Here is a 25,841-nt window from a genome sequence, read left to right as displayed (position 1 = left end):
CTCTATCCAACAGTAACTCTCTTCCCATCTCTTTCACTCCTCCCCTCCCAGCAGCATCTCTCCTTCTTCTCCTTCCCTCCTCCCTCTATCCAACATTAACTCTCTTCCCATACCTTTCCCTCCTCCCCTCCCAGCAGCATCTCTCCTTCTAACTCCCTTCAAGTCCAGTAACAGCTCTCCCTTTTCCAGACCTTCCCAGCCTCCTACAGTGGCTTCCTCCCCTTCCAGCAGCTCTCGGTACTTGCCTGCAGGAAGTTGCCGGTAAATCACTTCCCTGGCAAATTGGAGAGCTGGTGGGAGGGGAGACAGCCACTGTGAAGGCTCTCCAGGATCTTGTTTGCACACGCTGACCATCTCCCTCCACCTGCACCTGAATCTGCAGCTCTCTTCGGTCTAATCGCAACTTCCCTGCGGCCCTCTTCAGCAACTCGGCAGGGGTGGCGATCAAGACACGCTGCCGACGTCGGGACCTTAACTCTCTGAGTCCCGCCTATTTTGTTTCAACTTCCTGTTTCCGAACAGGCGAGACTCAGAGAGGGAAGGCCCCGACGTTGGCAGCCTATCTTGATCGCCTGAGGCTGGGAGGAACATTAGTCGGGAGGAACCGCAGTCGGCAGGAAATTTAACTGCCGTCTTGATCTCGCCGGCCCTGCGCTGACCGGCAGAAATTTTCTGTGGACCGGCACCAGTCCGCGGACCGGCGGTTGAAGAACTGTGATCTAGAGCATCCATGAGTTCTGCTCTAGGCTCAGATTCAGACTCCATCTTAATTGGTAAGACATGACCCATCTGTCTTATAAGTTTGTAAAAGACAGAATCTTCGGTAGTGACCTTCTGCGACAAAGAAGAAAATAAGGGTCTGATGGAATGCCATAAAGATTCCTCAGCAGATACCTCTGATTGATCAGAAGAAGTGTGCTGAGTTAGGTAAGAGTCAAATTTTTTGATGCCGTACCTCGGAGAACATTGAGGTGGGCGTCGAGGTGATGGTTTAAGTAAATGATGACACCAAGGAGAATGTCGATGAGTGCATCATAAAGTACTATAAGATGTTCTCTGTGATAATCATTAAGTGTCGAGTTGTCGAATGTCTGGAATGTGAGGAGGAACTCTGCTCTCTAGAAGACGCAGGTCTTCGACGCTAAACGTCAACAATGTGGAGTCTGAGACTGGGCTTTAGATGCTAACAGAGTGCTGCTCAGACAGGGCTGGGTACTGGATGCATCGAGATAGGTACCTGCACTGTGTGCTTCTGTAGCATCCCAGCCAACTCCCTTTGACCCAGTTCTTTGATCTGGTTGTGTAGGGATGGTGCTGGTACCAGTGTAGTAAGTGGTAACAAGGGTGTTGAGGGGTTGCTGAACTCGATGTTGAGGCACACCTAAAGGGAGACACCAGCTGTAGTGATGGTGACCTAGTCTCAGTGCGTCAATGCTTAGAATGTGATTGTTCCTGATCAGGAACCCAGGAAAGAGAAAGCAGAGAGTTGTAAAACTGATCCTGAATGGGCCGCTACAGATAGGCACTTTTCTATTCTTTCAATAGCTAGTGCAACTGTAATACATATTTGGAAAAGTTTCAGGAGGTTTTTTTTGTCTGGCCAATGTGCAGGGGAGCTAGTACATTTGACAGCTCTCTCCTTCACAGCTCCAGGACAGTGTTGTCTCCCACAGTTTCTGAGGCCTTTTTCCTCCTTAAAGGAAACATTAAGGCACCACATTCAGTTTTTACTGGAGTTTATAACTATTTGTTTGCATGCATTTTGTACTCCAGTTCTCCTAAGAATTTAAAGTTTGTGACACTTTTGAACAGGGAAACGATTGGCAGAATCCTTCACAAATCTCTCAAAAAAACAGTACTGGCAAAGAACTTATTGGTGACCAGGTTGAAAAACCTCAATAAGTCCTGCCCCGTACATGATTCGGTCTCCATAATAATGCCAGAGAATATATATATAGAAGCTCAGCAAAAGGCTTTGAGAAGGGGGAGTGGAGGGCCATTACGAACGACTCAAAAAGCCACGTCCCATAATAAAGTATTTTCAAAAGTGCTTGAGTGCTCAAAATGCAAAAATGAGAGGTTTGTGAAGGGTTCTGCCAATTGTTTTCTTTGTTGTTACATTTATATTTTTGGCAGTTTTCTGTGTTTTTTTGGTTGCCTATCTGGTAAACTTTTGAACAAGACCATTTTATTATTTTTTCCTTTATTTGTTTGTTTAATAATTGTGTTATTCTGTGGCACACAATCACAATAGCACGTTCCAGTTTAATTTGAAACTAGTTAAAAATAAAAGAAATGTGTTTTGTCTGATTACTCATTTTCCACAAATGGTATACATTACATTAGTATTTATGGATCGCTAATATGCCCCAGAAGGAGTTCAATTAAATTTACAATTTAGAAGAACTAGGAATTAAATTATTTCATTAGAATTCATGACAAATATCTTGGTTTATGCATGCGTATGATTATGATATATGGTTTGGAAAGAAGATTGGCCATATCTGATGTTGTAATCTTGACATATGGGTTATGGTAGAAGTGTTAGATGGAAGAGGTGGTTTGTGTCTTTTCTGGTTTCTGTTGGTTGCAGCATGAGAGTGTGTGTAGGTCTTTAGGCCTTTACGAAAGGAGGTATTTCTTGTTCTGGTAAAGGATTCCACCATTTTGCTGCCATGTATGGAAAGGTTGTAGAGTCAATAGTTTTGTATTTGATTCCTCTAGGATTTGGGAATCTTATTCTCATATGGCTGCTGATTAGGTTATATTTGTCACTGGGTGGTATTTCAATTAAATCCAATATGTAGTCTGGTTTTTTCCCATGGAAGATTAAAAAGATCATCATACATAATTTAAAAGAACACCTTGTTTTGAAGGAGAACCAGTGTAGTTCAAGGTATGGGTGTCACGTCTTCATATTTAGTTGCTTAGACAAATCTGTCAGGGGTAAGTAAACTTATGACCACAACAGTATGTATTTATTTACTTATTTATCTATTTATTCAACTGGTTCTGATTATGATGCCCTTTATGTTTATTTTTAATGTTATTTATAATGATTTTTCAATTATATGATTTGGTCTTCTAAGCAGCCCTTGCCAGGCAAAACACAGCAGTGTCAGGCATTCCTTTTTAACTAAATTAATTGCTAAAGTCTCCTGTTTTCTAACCATCATGTCCACTCCTACGTCTTCATTCCTTTGGGAATTTGCAGATTGCTCGCTAGCCTGGTTTTGTGAGACCAGTGGGGTAGGAATAAATAAAATAAAAACAAAACTGCTGTGCTCAGTTTTGGAGACTAAGAAGGACCGAGTGTTAGATCACACATGCTAAGTAGTGGCCCCAAAAGTCATATTTTCAGGGAAGGAGGGAGGGAGGGAGAAATAGATAGATAGAACGATAGATAGATAGATATAGATATAAACACACACAAATAAGTGTTAATGCATCTAATGTACTACCTTAATAATGTTATATCTGTTAAAGACACCACCTGCGTGCCCTCCATCTCTGTGCTCGCGGACAGTACTTTGCATCTGTGAAGTTTAAACCAGAAGAATTCACATTAGGTTTAATCGGATTTAAAACAAAATAAATTCTAACAACGTGGGAATTGAGCATAAGTGTGCAAAACAATGACAGCTTGAAAAACTGAAATATTTGAACCTCTTGGATTTTGATTAGAAATTTGAAGATGACCTAAAATCCCCTAAAAGTAAAACATCCCTAATTAGGCTGAAAGCAACATGTCCAAGACCAAATCTTTTAGCAGTGCTCTTGTGTCAGAAGGGTTTGCCCTATTTTTCAAGTGCAACGCTCTTCTGCTGTAGAACAGCATCTTCCACACACACAAAAAATGGGTCTTATGGCAGTTGAATCTAAGGTTAACCAAGAATTTACCTCAAATTTTTTTTGCCGCTTGTAAAAACTTATTCCTTCATAATCTAGAAAATCATAAATACAACTGCATTTAAAAATATATTCAGCCCAAGTATTTTTGGACCCAGTACCTAGAAATTAGACTCTGGCATTGTGGATTCTGTGTACCCCTGGTTACAACCCTGAACAGGTGCTGCTGAGGGAAGAAAAACTTCACTGGAGTATCTTAGATGCTGGCTTTCAAACCTGAATTCAATAGGTAATTTCACTGTTTTATTTATTTTAATTATTCTGCTTATTTAGCAAAGTCAGTTTAGAAAACAGTATAACCTTTAAAATTTCTGTAAGGGTTTTCTATAAAAAGTGTTTAAGACTATTAATTTATATACCATGTATTAACTATACGGTTTACAAAGATTAAATCGTAACAGGTTAAACACCACATATAGACACATTGTAAACAGCTCTCGAAAACACCACTTTATTAAAATTCATCCTCCCAGCATAGTATCGCAAAATTCTAGGCAACGCATTCCAAAATTTGGCACCTGCCACAGACAGCTTCGCTGTACCAATCCTAACATGAGAGATTGATAACATGCCCTCTAAACTCAGTTTCATACTATTTTCTGATCAAACACCTTCTAGGATGATAAATTAAAAAAAAAAAAAACCCTGTAAGACAACCGATGCATAGTTGAAAGAATCTTAACGTGAACTCTTTACCTCATAGGTAACCAATGCAATTGCTTCACCACTGGGGTTATGAGAGTCATTCTTGGGACCCCAGTAATCAATCTTGTCGCAGAGTTAATCAACATCTGCATTGTCCTCATCTTCACTTTAGCAACTCCCAAGTATAGTACATTGCAATAATCTACCCTACTCAGGATCAGTGCTTGCACTACACTATGGAAGTTGAAAGCTTGCAACATAGGGTTTTTTTTGTTTTTTTTTAAATCTTTATTCATTTTTATTCATTTTCAAACTTTCATCAAGGGTATAAGCATTAAATAAACAACATTAAAGTACAGCACTTGCAACTCTTATTACAGTATCTAATAATATGTATAATTATAATTAACCCTCATCCCACCCCCCTACCCATTATTCTTTTCTGAGATAAATAAAACAACATAGGTTTTAATCTGTTTAACAGTTGCAATTGCATATATCCTACTCAAATTGTTTTCAATATTTGTTTTTCCATATTTAAACAACTATTCAGGCAAACTCCTAATATAGTCATCTCCTTTTTTACCACCAGTTACAGTTTAGAGCAGGGGTCTCAAAGTCCCTCCTTAAGGGCCACAATCCAGTTGGGTTTTCAAGATTTCCCCAATGAATATGCATGAGATCTATGTACATGCACTGCTTTCAATGCGTATTCATTGGGGAAATCCTGAAAACCTGACTGGATTGCGGCCCTCAAGGAGGGACTTTGAGATCCCTGGTTTAGAGCTTAAGATATCATCAATATACAGCACACAGCAGTTGAGGAAAGCCTCTATTTAGCCCAAGGACCAAAAATGTTAAAGGTTTCCCATTCTTATTTCCTTATCAATATAACAGATATTGGAAATGATGATTCTTCCTCGTCTTCTGGGAATCTTAAGGGTCTGCTATGTAGTTGGCCACCATGAGTAGGCCTGCTCTTACTACTGGAAGCTAGGGAGGGTCGGGCCTGGCTAGTACCTGGATGGGAGACCACCTGGGAAGAGCAGGTGCTGTAGGTTGAGGGGCCCTATGTTGGACAGCAGCAACTTAATGGAGCCATACACTGTGTGGGAGGAGGCAATGGCAAACCACTCCTGTACTTTGCTGTGAAATATCACAGGGAAAATTCCTCACTGTCCGACTCGGTGGCATGATCCATCTATGTAGTGAGAAACTACAATTTACTGCTCGCCATAGGATAAGTGCCAAAATGCTGCGGATCCTTTCTAATTTGATTATCCAGCCTCAAAATTTCCCTTTCTTGTTTTTCAAATTATGGCTAATGTAGACTAAGATCTCTCCTCACACACAGCCTTTGCTGTTTCCTAGAAAAGACTAGGCTGTAAGTGACCCTGATTATTCCTTACATAAGCCTCCCATTTCTGTACACAAGGACAGGAGAAATTGGCATTGATGAGTGTTGTAGGCTGAGACATTAACTCCAAGTCAATCTAGACTATCTCATGGTCAAACATTTCATAAGGATCTCTTTCTGCTGTCTGTATATCAGTAAAAACCTCTTAGGAAGCTAGTACAGTCAATTCAGGACTGGTTAGAGTAGACTCTAGATAAAATGTTAGAATGTTAAGATAATGCGGAACAAATAAATTTACCATTATCCACTGAGAATATTTAATTATTTAACCCTATGGGAGGAGAGCGAAAATATCAAGTTACAGTGTTGGAAATAAAATTTGAAAGAGGTTCCAAGTGATTGACAATAATAAAAAAGGTATAACATACTTCTTCTTCAACAGACTGAAATTCCTTGTCATCAGAGGACAGGTCTATGAGAATCGTTCCACTACCAGATGTATTCAAGGTTAAATATGGATTGAGCCCTAAAATGCAAAAAAACTGAATGCAATTAAAAGAAAAACTAAATATTTGTTTTACATCAAAGACTACAAGTCAATCAATAAGTTTATTTAGTGTGAAGAATAACAATACTACATACAACATAAAGAGTTTGATTTCTGGACTTTTTTTTTTGCTAAGGAGGATGTTGGGGGTGAGTAGGGTCTATGAGTTAAATGATTCACCACTCTAATGTAAGCTTAAGGGGGAGAGGGTAGATGAAGGCAATCTGCTCTGCATGTTAATTTCTGTGTCTTTTAAAGTAGGCAGTGTCTCAAAAAGAGCTACATCATGACCTTATAGGCATCATGACATCACGTACGTCGTTCTCTTCCCATGCCAGAGGGATGTGTCCTCCACCGGGTTTAAGAAATTACAAAAAGGTGTCTGCAGTTCATGATTGGTAATCTAGACAGTATTTTTGTGTTTTATTGCAGCATACAGACGCGTATATACTTCCCCCTCCATATTCGCAAATTCCGTATCTACCGATTCGCTTAGTCGCAGTTTTAAATGAAAAAATACATTTTCTTTTTTGGGGCTATTTTAAGCCCTGTAAACCCCCCTTAAGCCTTACCTGGTGGTCTAGCGGGTTTTCGGGCCATGAACGATCTTCCCACACTCCTGCCCCGTGCAGATCGCTCACAGGAAATGGTTCGAGAGACTACAGGAGCTCAAGGCAGCCATTTCCTGTGAGCGATCTGCATGGGGCAGGAGCGTGGGAAGATCGCTCCTGCCTGAAAACCCGCTAGACCATCAGGTAAGGCTTAAGTGCATTTTTTGTTTATGCTATATCTGTGGACATTACAAGGATTGGCATTATACAGAGGGCCATCAAATATTTCACTTACAAAATAAGAGTCTGAGGATTATTATTAGCTTTTTTTTTTGGTAATTCTTTATTTAAACACTGTGCTTTTTAAAGGTTATGACCAGCAACCCGGTTCTAACTTGGATAATTTGAAACCCATCCAACCTATGTTTCTAGTCACAGAGCTATTCCTCCACACCACAGGAAATCCAGACAGCTTGGCTCATCTTCCTATGATAAAATCTAAGCCTAAAAGGCTCAAAGTGGAATTGCTAGCTTTCAATTACAGGATAATCTGTGGATTTGTTTCTTTTGAAGAACATACTTTTGAACATTGCTTCGTTTTTGTTAAGTGTCTGAAAGTTCTGCTTAGGGGTCCTTTTAACTAAAATTAGTACATGCTAAGTGTCAAGAAGCCCACAGGTATAAAATGGGCTTCTTAGCCTGCACCAAACTATAGTATACTCTAATTCAGTGGTCTCAAAGTCCCTCCTTGAGGGCCGCAATCCAGTCGGGTTTTCAGGATTTCCCCAATGAATATGCATGAGATCTATGTGCATGCACTGCTTTCAATGCATATTCATTGGGGAAATCCTGACAACCCGACTGGATTGCAGCCCTCAAGGAGGACTTTGAGATCCCTGCTCTAATTCTATTAGCATGCACTAAGCTTTAAGTAAAAGGGTCCCTTAATATTTTAAGCAGAGGTTTAAAAGAATGAGAATTTTAGGAAAAGCATGTTAGTACTTATCCAGTAAAAATATAGCCAATGAACAAAATCACTGTACCTTGTTGTCCAGAGATCAGTCTTTCAACACCTTTAATAACTTTATGCCTATGTCCATAAGCATTAATTCCAATCTCCTTCAGCTCTTTATGCCCCATTTCAACCAACACATCCAATGTGATCTAGAATAAAGGTAATCACAAATTACAGCCATTTAAGAAAGCACATAGGAAACTTAAGTTTTTATTTTTACACAGTTAATTTAACAATCTATAAAAAAATCATGTTTTTGTTATCTCTATATATACTCAACGAGAAACAGTTTGGCTTAAGTTTATTTCTCTTTGATAAAACTGTGTGCAGATGCTTGATGTTTATATATCACAATATCAAGTATATTTTAACTCCTAAATTCCTCTTAATGTTCTGTAGTTATATTCTCAGTACAGTAAAACCTTGGATTGTAAGTAACTTGGTTTGCAAGTGTTTTGCAAGACAAGCAAAACATTTGATTAAATTTTAACTTGATATACAAGCAATGTCTTGCAATACGAGTACGTACAGTATACACGCGTCACATCATTACAACTGAGCCGATGGTTCTTCTCTCTCCGACGCTGCGGGAGTGTAGTGACTGTTCTAAACGAGCGAGGTCTTGCAAATACGAATATATACAGTATACACGTATCACATCATCACAACTGAGCCAATGGTTCTTCTCTCTCTAACGCTGCGTATAGTATTTGTATTAAAGTTTTTGGGTTGTAGAACGAATCGTCTGAGTTTCCATTATTTCTTATGGGGAAATTCGCTTTGATATACGAGTGCTCTGGATTACAAGCATGTTTTCGGAACGAATTATACAGTAAAACCTTGGTTTACAAGCATATGACAAGCTGCACCAAGGGAGAGCATTCTTTCAGCCATTACTGCATCTTCACTGTTTTAAATAACTGCCGCCACAAAACTGAGCATTCTTTCAATGCTGTGATAAAACAGCAGTGTCTCTCAGAGGCATCTCCAAAAATGTCAACAGATCTTTCCTCAACCCTACAATGGAAGTTTTCTCTCAGGATTTTAGCACACTTATATCAGTCCTGTGATGTTTTCCTCTATCACTGTATAGTGAACCACTGACTTTGCTGTTTAACAGGGCCTCACATTTCATGAAGAGGCAAGCATTATAAACAGAAAAACAAATCTGAGAAGCAATGCTCATGTTTAACACTAATCTTCAGAAATAAACTTGCCAGCAGCATTCTACTCATTAAAGAAACCTGAAAAAGACATACTGTAAATGTAAAAAGTTTGATTTTAATGACATAAAAGGGTGGTCATGTATTTGATATATTGCCTTTCTGTGGGTATAATCAAAGAGGTTTATATATACTATATGCAGATACATTTTCTGTCCCTAGTGGGATCACAATTTAAGTTATATGCTTGGGGTAACAGAGGGTTAAGTGACTTCATCCCCAGGTTCTCAGCTTACTGCATAAGGAGGCAACATTACTATTTGAAAGTAAATGACTGTAAAATACAACTGTTTGCATTCCAACTTTATTATATGTGTCAGATAAAGGTAAAAGGCCTGAAAGCTTACACATCTTACCTGCTCACTTTCAAATATATCAATAAGATGCTCAAGCCCAAGATTCCTCAAAAACTGATTTATGCTCAAATCAACTCCTAGAAATGAATTACAAATATCCTGTTAACTAATTTTTAAGCAGTATAAATTTAAACAAGAATGTATGACAGAAAAAAGGGCCAGATGACCCAGGCCCATCCAGTCTTCCTACTCAGTTTTACGATACCTGTATATCATCATCTGCTTGTCTTATGCTTTCTTGAATTCTGATACTTTCCTAATCTCCTCCACTTACAAATGATAATTGAATGGCTTCACCAAGGACAGGTCTTAAATTTGGCAGCTAAGATTTAATGCTATGAAATATAGGTTAATGCATTTGGGCTACAAAAACCCGAGGGAACAGTACACTTCAGGGCAGTGTATTGCAAACTGTGTGCCTCCTGAGATTTCAGTATGCTATAAGACGCTGTGGAAGAGGAGAGACGCCGGTTGACTGCCTACAGCAGGGGTGCCCAAAAGGTCGATTGTGATCGACCGGTAGATTGCGAAGGCAACGTGAGTCAATCACGTTGCCTTCGCATTCTACTTGTTTCCCGACTCAGAAGCACCGAGCTGACCAACTTCTTCCACCCGACATCAATTCCGACGTCGGAGAGGAAGTTCCGGGCCAGCAAATCGCTGCCTGGCTGGCCCAGAACTTCCTCTCCGACTTCAGAAATGAGTAGGGGAGAGGAAATCTGGTTGGTCCAACGCTTCTGTGTGGGGAAGCAGGGAGAGCTTGGGGAGGTGGTGATTTGGAGGCCTGTTCCCCGATGGCGGCGGCTTGGGAGCAGGCAGGGAGACAGAAAGAAGAGAAAAAGAAAGGGGGCACAGGAAGACAGAAAGAAAAGGGACACGGAGAGAGAGAGAGACAGTGAGAAAGAAAGAGGAGGGGGGCAGGGAGAGAGGAAGAAAAAGTTGGCGGAGGGAATAAGGTCTGGAAGCATACAGGAGGCTGAAAAGGAAGAAATATTGGATGCACAGTGAGATGAATAAAGTCCAACCAGAGACTCATGAAATCACCAGACAACAAAGGTAGGAAAAATGATTTTATTTTCAATTTAGTGATCAAAATGTGTCCGTTTTGAGAATTTATATCTGCTGTCTATATTTTGCACTATAGCCCCCTTTTACTAAACCGCAATAGCGGTTTTTAGCGCACGGAGCCTATGAGCATCGAGAGCAGTGCAGTTCCCTGCGCTAAAAACTGCTATTGCGGTTTAGTAAAAAGGGAGGGGGTATATTTGTCTATTTTTGTATAGTTGTTCCTGAGGTGACATTGCATAAAGTCATCTGCCTTGACCTCTTTGAAAACAAGCGGAATATAAATGATAATTAACATTTTATCTGCGTACAGTGTGCTCTTGTGTTTTTTTAAATTTTATTGTTGGTAGATCATTCTGACTTGGTCATTTTAAAAGTAGCTCGCAAGCCCAAAAAGTGTGGGCACCCCTGGCCTACAGGATGTGCCTCTGTAGGCAATCAGCCGGCGCAAGTGCCTCTCCTTCTCTTCGCACATCTTCCCTTCTGGTACCTCCCACTGACAGCTCAGGGCCCATCTGGAAGACCTTCGAGCATGCGCAGACATTAACATGATGACATCACATCGATGTCCACACATTTCCGGATGCCTCAATTTGTTGCCACTATGGTTAGTGTGCTGTGACTTGACAAAGTTTGCAAGACACTGTTTTAGGGTTGGAGAACTTTTGTGCATGAAAGAGGAGCAAGACTTGGGTGTGATTGCAAATGATGATCTTAAGATGGCCAAGTACAAAAGGTGATGGCAAAAGCTAGAAGGATGCTTGGATGCATAGGGAAGTAATAATGCCCCTGTATAAGACTGGTGAGATCTCATATAGAATATTGTAAACATTTCTGAAGATTGCACCTTCAAAAAGATGTAAAAAGGATGGAGCATAAAGCATATGAGGAAAGATTTAAAGATCTCAATATGTATACTTTGGAGGGAAGGCAGTAGAGGGATGATATGATAGAGATGTTTAAATCAAAAATCTAAGGAAAATGTTATTTGCCAGAGTGGTGGAAGCACCCGCTGAAAACCATTTACTCAAAAGTGGAGAAAAAGCCTCAACCATCAATAATATGCAGATGGCAACCCAATGAGTTTTTAAGCCGTTCTTATTCTGTATCATGGGCAAAAAACTCCACTACTATCAAAATGTCATTTTCAAAAACAGGGAAACACCCCAACACTGTGCACAGGGAAAAGAAACAGAACAAGAGAACCAAAAAATTGTACTTAGCTTCACTGATGATCCATTACTCCATCCACTATCATGATGTTCCGGCCAACAGTAAAGTGAAGATAAGCAGCTGTATTTCCAACAAGGCTCTTGTTTCGCCAACCAGTGGCTGCATCAGGGAAATTCCATAACAAGCTCTCGTTAGATTTCTATTACGAGAAAAAGCTATTTTACACTTTAACTCCTGACAATTTTGCTTGGTTTGTACATGGGCCGAAGATTTTTAATTTTTCTGCCCAATCGTTGAGAAAGAGTGGAAAATTTCAAACTACATGGCACCATCTCCAGATCTTCAACTTTCAATTTCTACTGGAGCAGTTGATCACGAGCACTAAATCTCGCCCTCTTGTACGCTTTGTATGTTTTGTTTTGAATCGTATCCCAGTGACTTCATGTAGGGGTGACGTGAAGACTAAATTATATCAGAGTGAACAGAGGTCGATTTTCTTTTTGGATACAATCTGGCCTAAGGGGCTGAACCAGAAAGTGGAATGGTGTAGATTTTTTGTTATGAATGATTTCCAGCGGAAATGACATCATGGAACGAGGAGTCTTTAATCCAGGAGCCATTTTGATGCCAGTGCTGGACGGAGTTGGAAGGAACGAGAGCTTGTTATGGAATTTCCCTGGTACAGAATAAGAATGGCTTAAAAACTCATTGGGTTGCCGTCTGCATATTATTGATGGTTGAGGCTTTTTCTCCACTTCTGAGTAAATGGTTTTCAGCGGGTGCTTCCACCACTCTGGCAAATAACATTTTCCTTAGATTTTTGAATTAATTGTTATTTTGATTTTTTGTTCTTGAGAGATGTTTAAATACCTACATGGCTTAAATGCACACAAGGAGAGTCTCTTTCAATTGAAAGGAGGATCTGGATTGAGGGGGCATAGGATGAATGTGAAAGGGGATTGACTAAGAAGTAATCTCAAAAAATATTTTTTAATGGAAAGGGTAGTGAATGCATGGAATGGCCTCCTGGTGGAGGTTGTGGAGATGAAAAATGTATCTGAATTCAAGTTAGTTTGAGATAAGTACACTGGATCTCTAAGGGAGAGGAAGGGATAGTAGATGACATGGATAGACAGATTAGACAGGCCATATGGTCTTTATCTACCTTTATTTTTTTGTTTCTAAGAGCATTAAGAGCCAACCCCTTCCTTAGACTGTCTTAGAAATTTCTTTACCAAAGAACACTACAAGATCATTGTACAATCCCTCACACTCAGTAACTTGGATTACTGCAACAGCCTCTACCTAACATGTCCTAACAATATGATAAAACAACTACAGACAGTTCAGAACACTGCCATCAGACTCATCTACTGTCTCAGCAAATTTGACCACATCACTCCCGCCTATATAGACTCTCACTGGCTTCCGATAAAAGCAAGAACTCAATTCAAGTTCTATTGTCTGCTGTTTAAGATAACCCATGGAACTGCCCCCTGTTACCTAAACAACCGCCTAAACCGCTACCTCTCATCCAGATCAAGAAGAACTCAAAACCTATTCACCTTCCCACCTAATAATGGAACCCGTCTTAAGAAACTATACGACAGCCTTCTAGCGACACAGGCAGCAAAAATTGACCCCACAATCACCAAACTAATAATCAATACAACAGACATCAAAGTATTTCGAAAAGAAATCAAAACATTTCTATTCAGAAAACACGTCATTACCAACTAATATCCTCCCTTTATGCACAAGCAATCCCTCTATAGAATAACACATTAATCAATTCTTAGAACCTTTCCTATCATACATACTCTGATTCCTATATAAACATTTTCCACACTATCCAATAAACTTCTTATGTCATTATTAGGTAACTTCCAATCTGTAAACCGTATATACTGATATTCTCCACTATATTCTCTTATCACTTGATTCCCTGATATGTAATTTTCATAATTGAATCCTCTACCACACCATGTAATGTACATGAATCACTGTTATGTAATTTATCTAGATAATCTTTATTACGCAATTCTTTTGGTAATGTCCAAATCTCCTATAATTTGTATTCCGCCTTGAACAATATATAATGTATTCAAAATTAATTTTCCTATGAACTGTTTTCCTACCTTCTTCAACTCTATGTTTATAACCTAACTAATTTATTTTTCTCAAGTACTTTAGCAAGAATGTGAGCCTTTGGGACAGTCAGGGAACTCTAAGTACTCTCTCTTCATCTTAATTAATCTTACTTATTGCATTTCTTCTGTTTCAACTGTAAACCGCTTAGAACTTCACGGTACAGCGGTATATAAGAAATAAAATTATTATTATTATTATTAGAGAAAGGCTAAAATTTGAGACAAAGAAGATTTAAATGAAGTAGTATTTCTTTGCCCAGCCCAACTTTCATAGGTTATTCAGGCTCTAGCATAGGTTGAATTGCTGCCTCTGCACCCAGAGGTTGAGATCAAATCTCAGTGCTGCTCCTTGTGACCCTGGGCAAGTCACTTAATCCTCCAGTGCTCACCGCTTTTGAATGTCAGCTTTGAAATGCCAAAGTGACAAAAAGGCGGTATACAAGTCCTCATTCCCTTTCCCCTTCCCTTATATCAGGATTCTTGAGCTAAAATGAGCCACTGCACGGCTTCATGAGTATAGAATGATTTGGAGGGGTTTTTTTTTTTTAGTGCAAAACATAATAGGAGTCACAGTGATTCCTTGTATAGAAGGATAGAAAAATTAAGGACCTCTAAAGCTTTAGTAATAAGAGGCGGCAAGTCTTCTTTCACAAACAGCCTAGTAGAAGGATCATCTCTCTTAGCACCAGGAAGCTCTTCCTCAGGTAAAGGATGAGAGCTTGAATGGTCAGAATTAACAGAAAATGCTTCTTCAGATTCAGAGTAGAGAATGACATGGGGACAAATTTTTTTCCCATCTCTTAAGGAACTCAATTTCCCCGTCCTGTCCCTGCGAGTTTTGTCACTGTCCCTGTTCCATTCCTGTAAGCTCTGCCTTAACCCCCACAAGCCTCAAACACTTATGATTTTAAAATGTTTGAGGCTTGTGTAGATGAGGACAGAGCTTGTAGGAATGGGGCAGGGGCATGAAAATAACTTGCCGGGATGTGAAAATGAGTTCCCATGGGGACAGGGAAAAGTTTGTCTCTGTGCCATTCTCTAATTTAGAGGAGAAGGGGGAGGGGGGAAGACATCATCAATGTCCCTAGAAGTGTCTACTCTTATTTATTTATTTTTTTTATACTTGCTCTTCAAAGTAAGCTAAAGCAACAGCAATACTGCCAGAGAAACCTGCAGCCATTTAAGTCGAAACGCCTGATGTAAAAGTAAAATTCAGGTAAAAATGACAAGGTAGAGGCATTAACATCTAAACTAGTCTGCCTTAGACCCAGCTGAGAGGAGGATAAGGTCTCTGATATTGATGGGTGAAGTGATGAAGAAGCTAAAGTGGTTTCCAAAATGGCCACAGCAGCATCACAGTATATGGCTGCCGTGGGAAGAGTCTACCAAAATTGAAAAGCTCATTTGCTCAGCCTGCCCTGAACTAGAACTCTGTTCCAGGTCAGAAATAAACTGCCTTTGGCTGCATGAAGGTGAAAAAACACATTGTGTACTGCCCAGATGGCGTTTCCTGCTCTTATACCAGGAACAGCATTTAACATGTTCAGTTGCCATAAATAAATAAATAAAGGTGTACTTGCAGAGAAGAAGTGAATCTGCCGGTTGTTAAATCCTGAGGCACAAATAACACAACTTTCCAAGTTAAAAGTGCTCATTGCACTTGCAGAAACCCCATGCTGCATCACTTTTTTTTTTTTTTAAGGAGGCAGGAAAGAAAAAAGGTTGTTATAAGGGAGAGGGGAGGGACCTGGACCATGGGTTTGCACCCAGCATCTCAACCCCTACTCCTGTAAACCTCCTGCTGGAGCCAGAGAATATTGGCTGCACAGCTCATCAGTGCTTTATATACAACTGAGGAGAGTGTAGCGTAGTGGTAAGAACTAGAGAATGACATGGGGACAAAATTCTCCCCGTCTCTGCAGGAACTCAATTTTCCCATCCCTGAAAGCTCTGCCTTAGCTGCACAAGCCTTGAACACTTATAATTTTAAAGTGTTTGAGGCTTGTGCAGATGAGAACAGAGCTTGTAGTAATGGGACAGGGACAGGAAAAGAACTCGCCGGGACGGGAAAATGAGTTCCCGTGGGGATGGGGAAAAATGTGTCCCCGTGCCATTCTCCAGTAAGAACTACAGCCTTGGCACTCTGAGGTTATGGGTTCAAACCCCGCACTGCTCCATGCGACCATGGGTAAGGTCACTTAATCCTCCACTACCCCAGGTACATTAGAAAGACTGAGCCCCCCGTAACAGATAGGGAAAAATGCTTGAGTACCTGTTCTGAGCTCCTTTGGGAGGACAGGCTAAAAAATTGAACAAAAAAATAGTGCTCTCTATCTCCACCTGTGACTGATAGGCATAATCCATTAGTCTGGACTGTTACATCGGGCACTTGTGGGCTTCAATGCACTCCATTTGCTTTGAAGATGCCAGGCTCAAGCCAAAATAGTCTGTGCTTCTTCCTGCTTGCATTCTTTAACAGGCACGCTGTTCTAAATGCTGCAGCTTTTTCACACATCTTTATTCCCTCTAGTTTTTTATTTCCTTTCTGCAGTAGACTGGGGAGGAGGGAGGGGATTCTGCACCCCTCCCTCACATCTCTTCCTTATAGGTCCCTGAAGGACCTATGCCAGACCACTCAGCGAGCTAAAGCCTTGGAGATAAAAGCTCAGGACAAGGATACTTCTGCGAAGCTTCGCAACTCAGCTGGGGTAAGAACTGTGGTCCGAACGCCAAGAGCTATGGCTCACGGATAAGGCCAGAGATCATGGACTGTGGATCAGGGAATCAGGTCTACCTTTTTACAAACTTACTGCAGCAGCCCAACCTCACCATTTACGGCAAGTAGAGCCATACTGAAAGGCCTGCTTCAAGCCCTTAATACCAGTGATATCACTAGAAACGTTCAGTGATATCACTAGAAACTACTTCCATTTTCTGGTTGGAACAAGACACAAACCCACTAGTCTGGACAGGATAAAGAAAAAGGTGGTCATTGGATAAACTACAAAAAATACTACTTCCCCTAGTAATCTCTCACCCTTCCCTTTGTCTGCTTTGGTTCCTCCACTCTTTTTCCACACCGACTCCTTCTCAACTTTATAAATATATGCATTTGATTCTACCTAAAACGTTAGCTGCAACTAGTACCTAGATGCAAAAACACTGATAAACCTAGACTTTTTTGTAACCTGAAATAACTTCTAATAAGCTGGGAAAATAAAACATATCTTCACATTTTATAATACCTGAAAATAAGGGTCCTAATTATAGATTAGGCGACTGAAGTAGACCTAAAAAAGACATTGTGTTATGTCGTCCATTAATTGGCACTTTCCTTGTCTACTCTGCTAAAGTGATAACGCATGGCAGTAAAAAACACTGAATCTAAACCTCGATATCCTGGGTTCCATCCAATTATTCTATGAGACCACACAGTATATGGAGAGAGTGCAATCATTCAGTTTGACCAATTATTCTTGTGTATGCTGCTAAGAATATATCCCAGTAGCTTGACAGACTGTAGGATATCACTACTTATCCAAGTCTATGCTGCATTCCTTTTTGGTTCTCCACAGTCTTAGGTAGACGATCGTACAAAGTTTCAGTTTATAACCCACAACTCAATATGCATTCTTCTCCCTTGTATATCATCACCATGCTTTCTAATAACCTGAATAGTTAGCAAAATTAATGAGGCTAATACCTGAAAATCAGGATGTCCTGGACATGACCAACCTACCTGTATTAACCTGGTTGTTTCTGATGATTCCAAGTCATTTGCATCCTGTTTTCCTATGACAGTTCTTCTTGCCTCTGCTCTCAAGAGAGTAAGTTAACTACTTTTTGTAGTGCTACCTTCCAAACCTGTTCCTACCACTGCCCTCTCTAGTTATCCCAAACACGCTCAAATTCTGTCACAGTATCATTTTCACTACTCAATGCTGGCAGCTTATTCTAGGCATCCTCTACCTCCCTCCTGTCATCATATTACCTCTTTCTCATCTTTCCTATAGCAAACTTTCGAAGACTACAAGAACGAGAGGGCATTCGGAAAAATTAAAAGGGGACAGATTCAAAACCAATGCTAAAAAGTTCTTCTTCACCCAGAGGGTGGTGGACACCTGGAATGCGCTTCCAGAGGGCGTGATAGGACAGAGTATGGTTTTGGGGTTCAAGAAGGGATTGGATGATTTCCTGAAGGAAAAGGGGATAGAAGGCTATAGATAGAGGATTACTATACAGGTCCTGGACCTGATGGGCCACCGCGTGAGTGGACTGCTGGGCATGATGGACCTCTGGTCTGACCCAGCAGAGGCATTACTTATGTTCTTATGTTCTAAGTACATTTTAAGCCTGCTAAACCTCTCTTTGGTCTCTTGCACAACCTTATTTTAGTAGCCCATCTCTGAACTACTGCCACCCTTTATGAAGATATGGTATCCGGAACAACGTACTACTTTCAAATGGGATCTCACTAACAAATCTATTCTTCATGGATTGCAATAAGACACAAAACAACAGTATAAGGAAGCATTTGTACCTTCTTCCTTTTTCTCTAGGCCCATAGCCACCTCCATTCCAGTTGCACTCAGTGAGGAGAGCTCAGAGAAGCTTCCCGACAGGTTGTCGAGGCTGCTGGCAGCAGAAAGGCTGGATGGACTTGATGGAACAGAGGACAGAGAAGCTGCAGCCCCTACTGTTTGAGATACATTGATCACCTGAGGTTTATAACATGATGGAAGTGCAGTGGGAGGCATGGCTGCTGTCAGCAGGGCTCGAACATCATCTGCCTAAAAATAACAAAAAAATTAGTAAGATCTAAGCTTTTAAAGAAAGCTGAAAGATTAATGATCAATTAAACAGCATTAACCTAATCTGAAATAAAAAATAAATAAATAAAAAAAATAACACCACAAAAAACACCCACATTCAACAGGACACAAGGGGCCCAATATTCAAATCAATTTAAGCAGACAGTAGAGGCTCTGGCTCACTTAAATTGCTCCTGGTTGCCTAACCAATGATATTCATTGGCACTTAAATCAGGCAGTGCCGCTGAATATCAGCTCTGGCCCTGCTAATTTTCTCATAGTCCCTCCAGACTAGCAGACAAATGGGTTATGCACCACTACTAGCAGATGGAGTATGAGAATTCCTGACTTGTAAGCTAGCTATATCCAGGCTATGCCATTTCCCTTAGAGTCAGTCTTTGAATACCCAAGCAAAAAAAAGCACAAAAACACCCAACAGGAACAGAAAAAAAAAGCCTTTCAGAATTCCTGGTTGCGAACTCAAAGAGGGTAACAAATCTGAGCCTGGAGCTTCAAAATGCGGGAATGAGGGAGAAAGACTCTCACCAAGTTGGTGTCAAAGCAACTTCTGAGATACTTCAGTCATTGAGAGGGGTCTAGGTGGCTCCTGGAGAAATTGACCACCCAGCTGCGTGACTGGAGCAACTGAACAATGCATAGCCGCCAGACTCTCCAGATAGGAATGAACTAGAACGCCCCTCACCCCTTGAAGCAATGCTGCTGTGACCACAACTTTGGAGAAGGTTTGAGGAGCTGTTGCAAGACCAAATGGAAGTGCAAAAAACTGATAACGCTTTCCCAAAATCACAAAGGAAGGTAAGCTTCTGTAAGATTGAGAGAAGCGAGAAACTTGACCAGTTGAACTTCCAGGATGACAGACCTCAAAGTCTCAATATGAAAAGATGGTATCCGTGACGCTCGGTTGACTCCCTTCAAATCCAAGATGAACCAAAAGAACCCTCTTTCTTGAGGATCACAAAGTAGATGGATTAACGACCTAAGCCCACCTCAGTGGGCAAAACAAGCACTATGACCTTGAGTTTAAGTTTTGCAGGGTCTGGTGACCAAGCATTACCTTTCAGAGAGCCTGGCATGGGGAAAAGGGAAAGGCATACGACAAAGGCTGAGTAACTCCAGGGTAGAGCCGTCACAAACTACTTCTAGCACCCACTAATCTGCAGTTATTTGGGTGCTACCCCAAAAGAATACACTCAGCCATGTTCCAATCAGAACCAGCGGATGAACCTGAATACCTTCATTAGGAAAGGCGAGGGGCAGTGGAGAAGATAACACCAGAATCTCGACCTCCCCTGTGCCCCCTTGAAAGAGATGGGTGACCTGAAAGTACCAGCTACTAGTTGCTACACCCACTCTACCCGGCCTGTAAAGCCAAAACTCTCAGAAATGGTCCCTAGCCAAACCACCTCTCCTAGCCAGCCTATGTTTATCCTCTGGCAACTAAAAGACATTAGACTTAACCAGGCTCTGCACCAGTTTGTGCAAGTCCTCACTAGGCATACAATTAGGACGTGGACTGTAGTGCCTCTTCTCATTTTGTTTTTCATTTTTATCTTGCTTTTTGATTAGTTTTTACTCGTTTAATTTGTTTTTAAGTTGTGTCTTGCTTTATTTCTAATTTTTAGCATGGATAAGGCTAACAATTCTGATTTTATTAATATCTTTGTTTTCCTGAGATTGACCATTTAGAATGCTTAACTAACAGTTAAAAAGGCCTTCCTATCTGCACCCTGCTGTCTCTACTCTCTTTTTTTTTTTTTATAGATGGCCGTCTTTGGCACGGTCTGGAGATAATTTGGGACATTTGGGAGCCCAATCCAGGATCAGCCTAACAATATCAGTCAGGCAAATCTACTGCTTGCTGGTTTTTAATACCATGGTCACTTGAGAGTCAACTTGCATTCTTCATCAATCGAGCAAGAAGAGTAACTGTGGAAAATGAGCTATTCGAATCTCACTGGTCCGTGAATATTGATCTTCCTGAGCTTGACTGAGGTTTATTTATATATTTATTTATTTATTCTCTTTCATTTGACTCTTTCTGGGTTTGATTAATTTATGCTGCTTTCTTTCTTTTATTTATGCATTGATACTATATTTTGTAGTTTTCCTTTGTCCAGCCTTTTTGTAGAACTGTTGTATCTACAGTATTCCTCTCTCTTTTCATCTCTCTCTAACATGTAATTAAATACTTCTTCCATAACTACTATAATTAGAGTGTGAGCCCACTGGGACAGAGGGATAATTCCCCATTTCTATTGTATTAATATTGTAAACTGCTTAATACTTATGTGCTAGTGGTATATCAAATATAATAAATCAAATCAAATTATTTGAAGGAAAAACCACTGAGCTCAAGGTGCCGAGTCTACTGACCAACCCTGAAGACACAAAGACCCCTGGGCTGCAACACTAAGGGCTCCTTTTACAAAAGCGCGCTAGCCGCTACCGCCTCTTTTTAAAGAGTCGATAATTTTTCAGCTAGCGCACACTAATCTTGTGCGTGCGTTAAAAACGCTAGCGCACCTTAGTAAAAGGAGCCCTAAGTGCCATGCTCTTGGCCAAGGAGTGTAAAATTGTACATGACATCCGGAAGGAATGAGGCCCCCATTAGAGAATGACACGGTGACAAAATTCATCACTGTTCCCGTCCCCGCAGGAAATAATCCCATGTCATTTTCTAGTGTCTATTTCAACCTCAGTCCTTCTACACCAGCATTTTTCAAAGCAAAGCTTGTGGGTCAGTGGTTGTGGGCATTCATACTCTGATTCGTCCCTTAAAGAATGACATGAAGATGGTTTCCCGCGGATAAGGAGGACGGGAACGATGATGAATTTTGTCACTGTGTCATTCTCTAGCCCACATCTCAATCTTCGCAACCTCCTGATCCACTAAAGTCCAATCATTGGCTTCCCTATCCAACACATGCTCAGACAAACAGAAACAGGCTAGCAGACCACCGTAGATAGCTGCCTGAACTGTCAGCACTGCCACCTTAAAACTCTGTTTCATGAAAACTCCAGCCTGCAATCCTGTGAATCCCACAGGGCCGCGCCCCCCCACTCCACCCATCTACTGGCACTGTATTCTTTTTCTCAACTGCCAAAACCATCACATTTACAACAGGCAGACATAAGGCCTCTTTGTCCATATCAGGCATGGGATATAAGCAAGCCATTGACCCTGCAATGTGGAAAGAAGCATTCAGAGACTTCCACTGCATCTGAATCACATCCCTGATATCCTGATACATAGAGAAGGTCTTGGAAGCTTTCTGAATGCTTGAGTAAAGGATCCATGACCCGCAAAGCCTCCATAGGTTTCTTCTTAAAACGCAAGACAGCTGATACTTGATCATTCAATTCTTTCTGCTATTCAGTGATCCTTCTGAGATAAAGGGATTTCATCAGGCCAATCCTTGTTCTCATCAGAGAGGACCAGATCCTCCTGGGGCAAGCCTTCTTCCCCAACTAACCTCGGCCACTTAGGTGATGGAGGTGGGGGGGACGAAAGGACAAAGCAGAAGTAGGAGATGGTAGCACAGAACTAAAGCCTTCCTGTTCAAGTTGACCTGTGCATGCAGAAGGCCTTGCACATGGCCAAGATGAAATCTGAGGAGAAACCCCCTGCAGATCCTGGGTCCAGAGGCCCAGTCCCTTGATCACTCCCTGCAGGGACCATAGGTTCCAAATGTGAAGGCTGAGAAGGACCTGAGGCGACCGCAGTGGTTCCAACCAAAACTGGTGCCAATGCTAGAGAAAAACCTGAATTTGCAGTCGGCCCTGAATATGTTGGGATGAAAGGGCCCTGGCTCCAAAAGTGGCTCTGACACGACTCCTGCCTGAGTGCAATATTTGTATTTGCAGGAGTCGGCTGTGTTGATCCTTCAGTGGGATCATACCAAACAATTTTTTAGGCACACTCTGCTCAAGCCACCACAAAAAGTAAAACTGACAGGCAAACAAAAACACTCATGGCAGACAGGAGGGCTGTACAGAGCAGAGAAGAAACATAAGAAGTGCCTGACTGTCTGGAAAGATACTGTTGGTGCTATAGAATTTTTTTTATTTCAAATTAACAGGGCAGGCCTCACTGGCTTTCAAAGCAAGCAGCTGAGACACCCCCAAGGCCAAAGGAGACCTTCAAGCCCCATGCCTCAATTCAGCAGAACAAGGGAAGAGAAAACAGAGGTGTATTTTTTGTTTGTTTTTTTTTAAACACCTGCAAAAAAAAAAAAAAAAAATCAAACCAATTGAGGACCCTCTTCCTGAATGGCTCCAGCGAATTTTCGCGAGAATTCACAGGAGCCATTCAGGAAGCCGCTTAGCGCTGACCTGTGGTGCCAAAGTGCACTCCCGCTCAGCGGCTGAAGCCGGAACTCGCAGCAGCGATCGGCTGGGTTAGCAGTGAGGCAGGAGCACGGAAAGCTCGCTCCTGCCCGCTACACCTCTGGACCACCAGGGATTCCAGCAGCAGAGGAGGTACAATGGACAGGATAGGGAAGGGGGACAGGGTGGAGAGCCTGGGAGGGAGGGAAGGGACCTGTGTGCAGTGCCTAGCAGGGAGGGGGCTGGGTGCAGTGCCTGACAGAGGGAGGGAGGAAAGGGGCCTGTGTGCAGAGCTTAGCAGGGAGTGGGCTGGGTGCAGTGCCTGACAGAGGAGGGAGCTGGGTGCAGTGAGGGAAGGGGGCTGGGTGCAGAGCCTGACAGGGGATGGAGAGAAGGAGGCTGGGTGCAGATCCTGGCACGGAACTTGAATATTAAGCCGCCTGACATATTTGAGTCAACCATTTTCATCCTTTTGGGATGGGGGGAGGAATGGGGGTCTCGACTTATATTAGAGTATGTACAGTAATTCTCTAATGCTATACTGTTTAACAAATATACACAAACATCAGTACTGCATCTACTCAACTGTTTCTCAAAAATACAAAATCATCTACCAGGGGTATCCAACCTTTTGTCTTCCCTGGACTGCATTAGCCAAAAAAAAATGTTTCTAGGGCTACATAAATGCGCAAACGCTGCAGCAAGACAGAGGAGGGAGTCGGCAAGACAGTAAACACTCGGGGGCAGCAGAGGAAAACACTGCATCATTCTCGACTGGGGCTGAACAAAATACTTCACGGGGCCGCAAGACTGAAATTAAAAAAAAAAAAAAAAGTCTCCACAAACCATCTGATCCCATCCGCACAAGCCTCAAATAGTTATGATTTTATAAAGAACGTATTTTATTAAAGTAGAAAACGAAACAATATTCTGTACAATTGTCATTTTATAAATACAAAAAATACAGAGCAAGGATCAACAAAACCCCTCTCTCCTGTACCCTTCACTATCAAGAAAACCAAATAAGCCAAATTATTACAGAATACCACAGTCACACATGTTAGGGGAGTGCAACTAGGGCAACTACCCCTGATCAGAGAGCCCTAAGCCAGCTGGAAGCTAAAGAAGCACTGCCTGGCCTCTGCGGTCCCCAATTATGTCTAACCACTCTACCAGGATACGTATTTCAAATCTGATATATTCTAATCACAAAATAGAAATAAAATTATTTTTTCTACCTTTTGTCGTCTCTGGTTTCTGCTTGCATCTTCTTTTCACTCTCTTCCTTCCAGCGTCTGCCCCCTCTGTCTCTTCAATCCAGCATCTGCCCCTTCCATCCACTGTCTGCTCTCTCCCCCTTCCATATGGTATCTGCCTTCTTTCTATGCCCCTCTCCCCTTTCCATCCAGCCTGTGCCCCCTCTCTCCTTTTTACATGATTCATTCCAGCCTCACTGCTCTCCATTTTTTCTCTCTCCTACACCAGATCTAGCATCTTTGTCCCTCTCTCCTTATTTCTCTGCTGACCTCCACCCTGTCCCCTCCCCCTCCTCTAATCTCCCTGCCAGCTCTTTCCTTCCTTTTTAACTCCTCCCCGATCTATCAGTACCCCTTCTCTCTTCCCTTCCCCTCCTCCCCTTCCAACACAATCTCTCCTTCTCCCTCCCTCCCTCCCAGTCCAGTAGCAGCTCTCCCTTTATCCTGCAGCTTCCCAGCCTCCAACAGTGGCTTCCTCCCCTTCCCTCCGCTCTCCTCCCAGCAGCTCTCAGTACTTGCCTACGGCAGCGTCAGTAGCGTCAGCGTGATTCACTTAGGCAGCCTTGGGGCTTTTGCCGAGTTGCGGCCCGCCTCTGATGATGCAACTTTCTCTTTCCTCAGAGGCGGGCGCGACCCATCAAAGGACCCAAGGCTGCCTAAGTGAACTGCTGCACTGACACTACTGGCACTAATGCAGGCAAGTACTGAGAGCTGGGAAGCAAAAAGTCGGAGTTCCCCTGATCTAGCCAGCCCTGCAGGGACTGGCAGGAAATTTCTGCTGACTGGCAGTTAAAGAACACTGATCTAGATTACCATTTAGCAGGAAGACAATGTTAACTGAGATCTGAGAAGTGACAGCCATATAGTTATCACACTGTGCAGATTGTTTGTAACTATTATCTTACAAGACTGATAAACTGTGGATAAGAACAAAGTCCTAACATTACTTACTGTAACTAGGTCTAAGGATGTTTGTCCCTCCTGATTTTTTAGTGTAGGGTCAGCTCCATGTGCTAGCAGCAAAGCACAAAGTTGTGTTCTTCCTTTTTGGGCTGCTTCATGTAAGGGTGTAAAAGCCCATTTATCCGTGGCATTCACGCAGGCATTAAATTTTATAAGTAAAGCTGCTACATCTACATGCTACAAAATAAAATATTCTGTTAATATTAACTCTTAATACTGTTACACTACAAATCATACTAAGAAATGTGAGACTTTACTCCGCTAAAGAAAGTGCTACGTCCTACTAATAAGAAAGAAAATGAGACGGGGGAGCGCTTATAAGCTGTGTCACTGTTCCAGCTTACAAAGAAATTCAAACATCCACCATAATGAAATTAAAAAGGCCAAAGATCATATTTTTATAAATTGGATTTAAAATAAATAAAAATTTTGAGGAAAAAACCTAAAGATAGTTTTCTATTTAAGATGCATTA

General features: G+C 41.6%; 1 protein-coding gene across 1 annotated transcript in view; it reads right to left on the bottom strand.

Annotated features, from left to right (window-relative positions):
- The window catches only part of TNKS2 (tankyrase 2), a 209,129-nt gene that overhangs the window by 40,099 nt on the left and 143,189 nt on the right, over positions 1–25,841 (bottom strand). The window contains exons 18-23 of the mRNA XM_033941178.1: positions 25,357–25,545; positions 18,532–18,781; positions 9,604–9,680; positions 8,053–8,173; positions 6,340–6,437; positions 3,462–3,536 (exon numbers count right to left, since the gene is read on the bottom strand). Of these exons, the coding sequence (XP_033797069.1) occupies positions 3,462–3,536; positions 6,340–6,437; positions 8,053–8,173; positions 9,604–9,680; positions 18,532–18,781; positions 25,357–25,545 (810 nt within the window). The remainder of the gene's footprint in view (positions 1–3,461; positions 3,537–6,339; positions 6,438–8,052; positions 8,174–9,603; positions 9,681–18,531; positions 18,782–25,356; positions 25,546–25,841) is intronic.

Source organism: Geotrypetes seraphini, chromosome 4 (assembly GCF_902459505.1).
Source record: "Geotrypetes seraphini chromosome 4, aGeoSer1.1, whole genome shotgun sequence".
Taxonomy (NCBI): Eukaryota; Metazoa; Chordata; class Amphibia; order Gymnophiona; family Dermophiidae; genus Geotrypetes; species Geotrypetes seraphini.
Note: the sequence above shows the minus strand (reverse complement) of the source record. Positions and strands in the feature narration are given on the sequence as shown.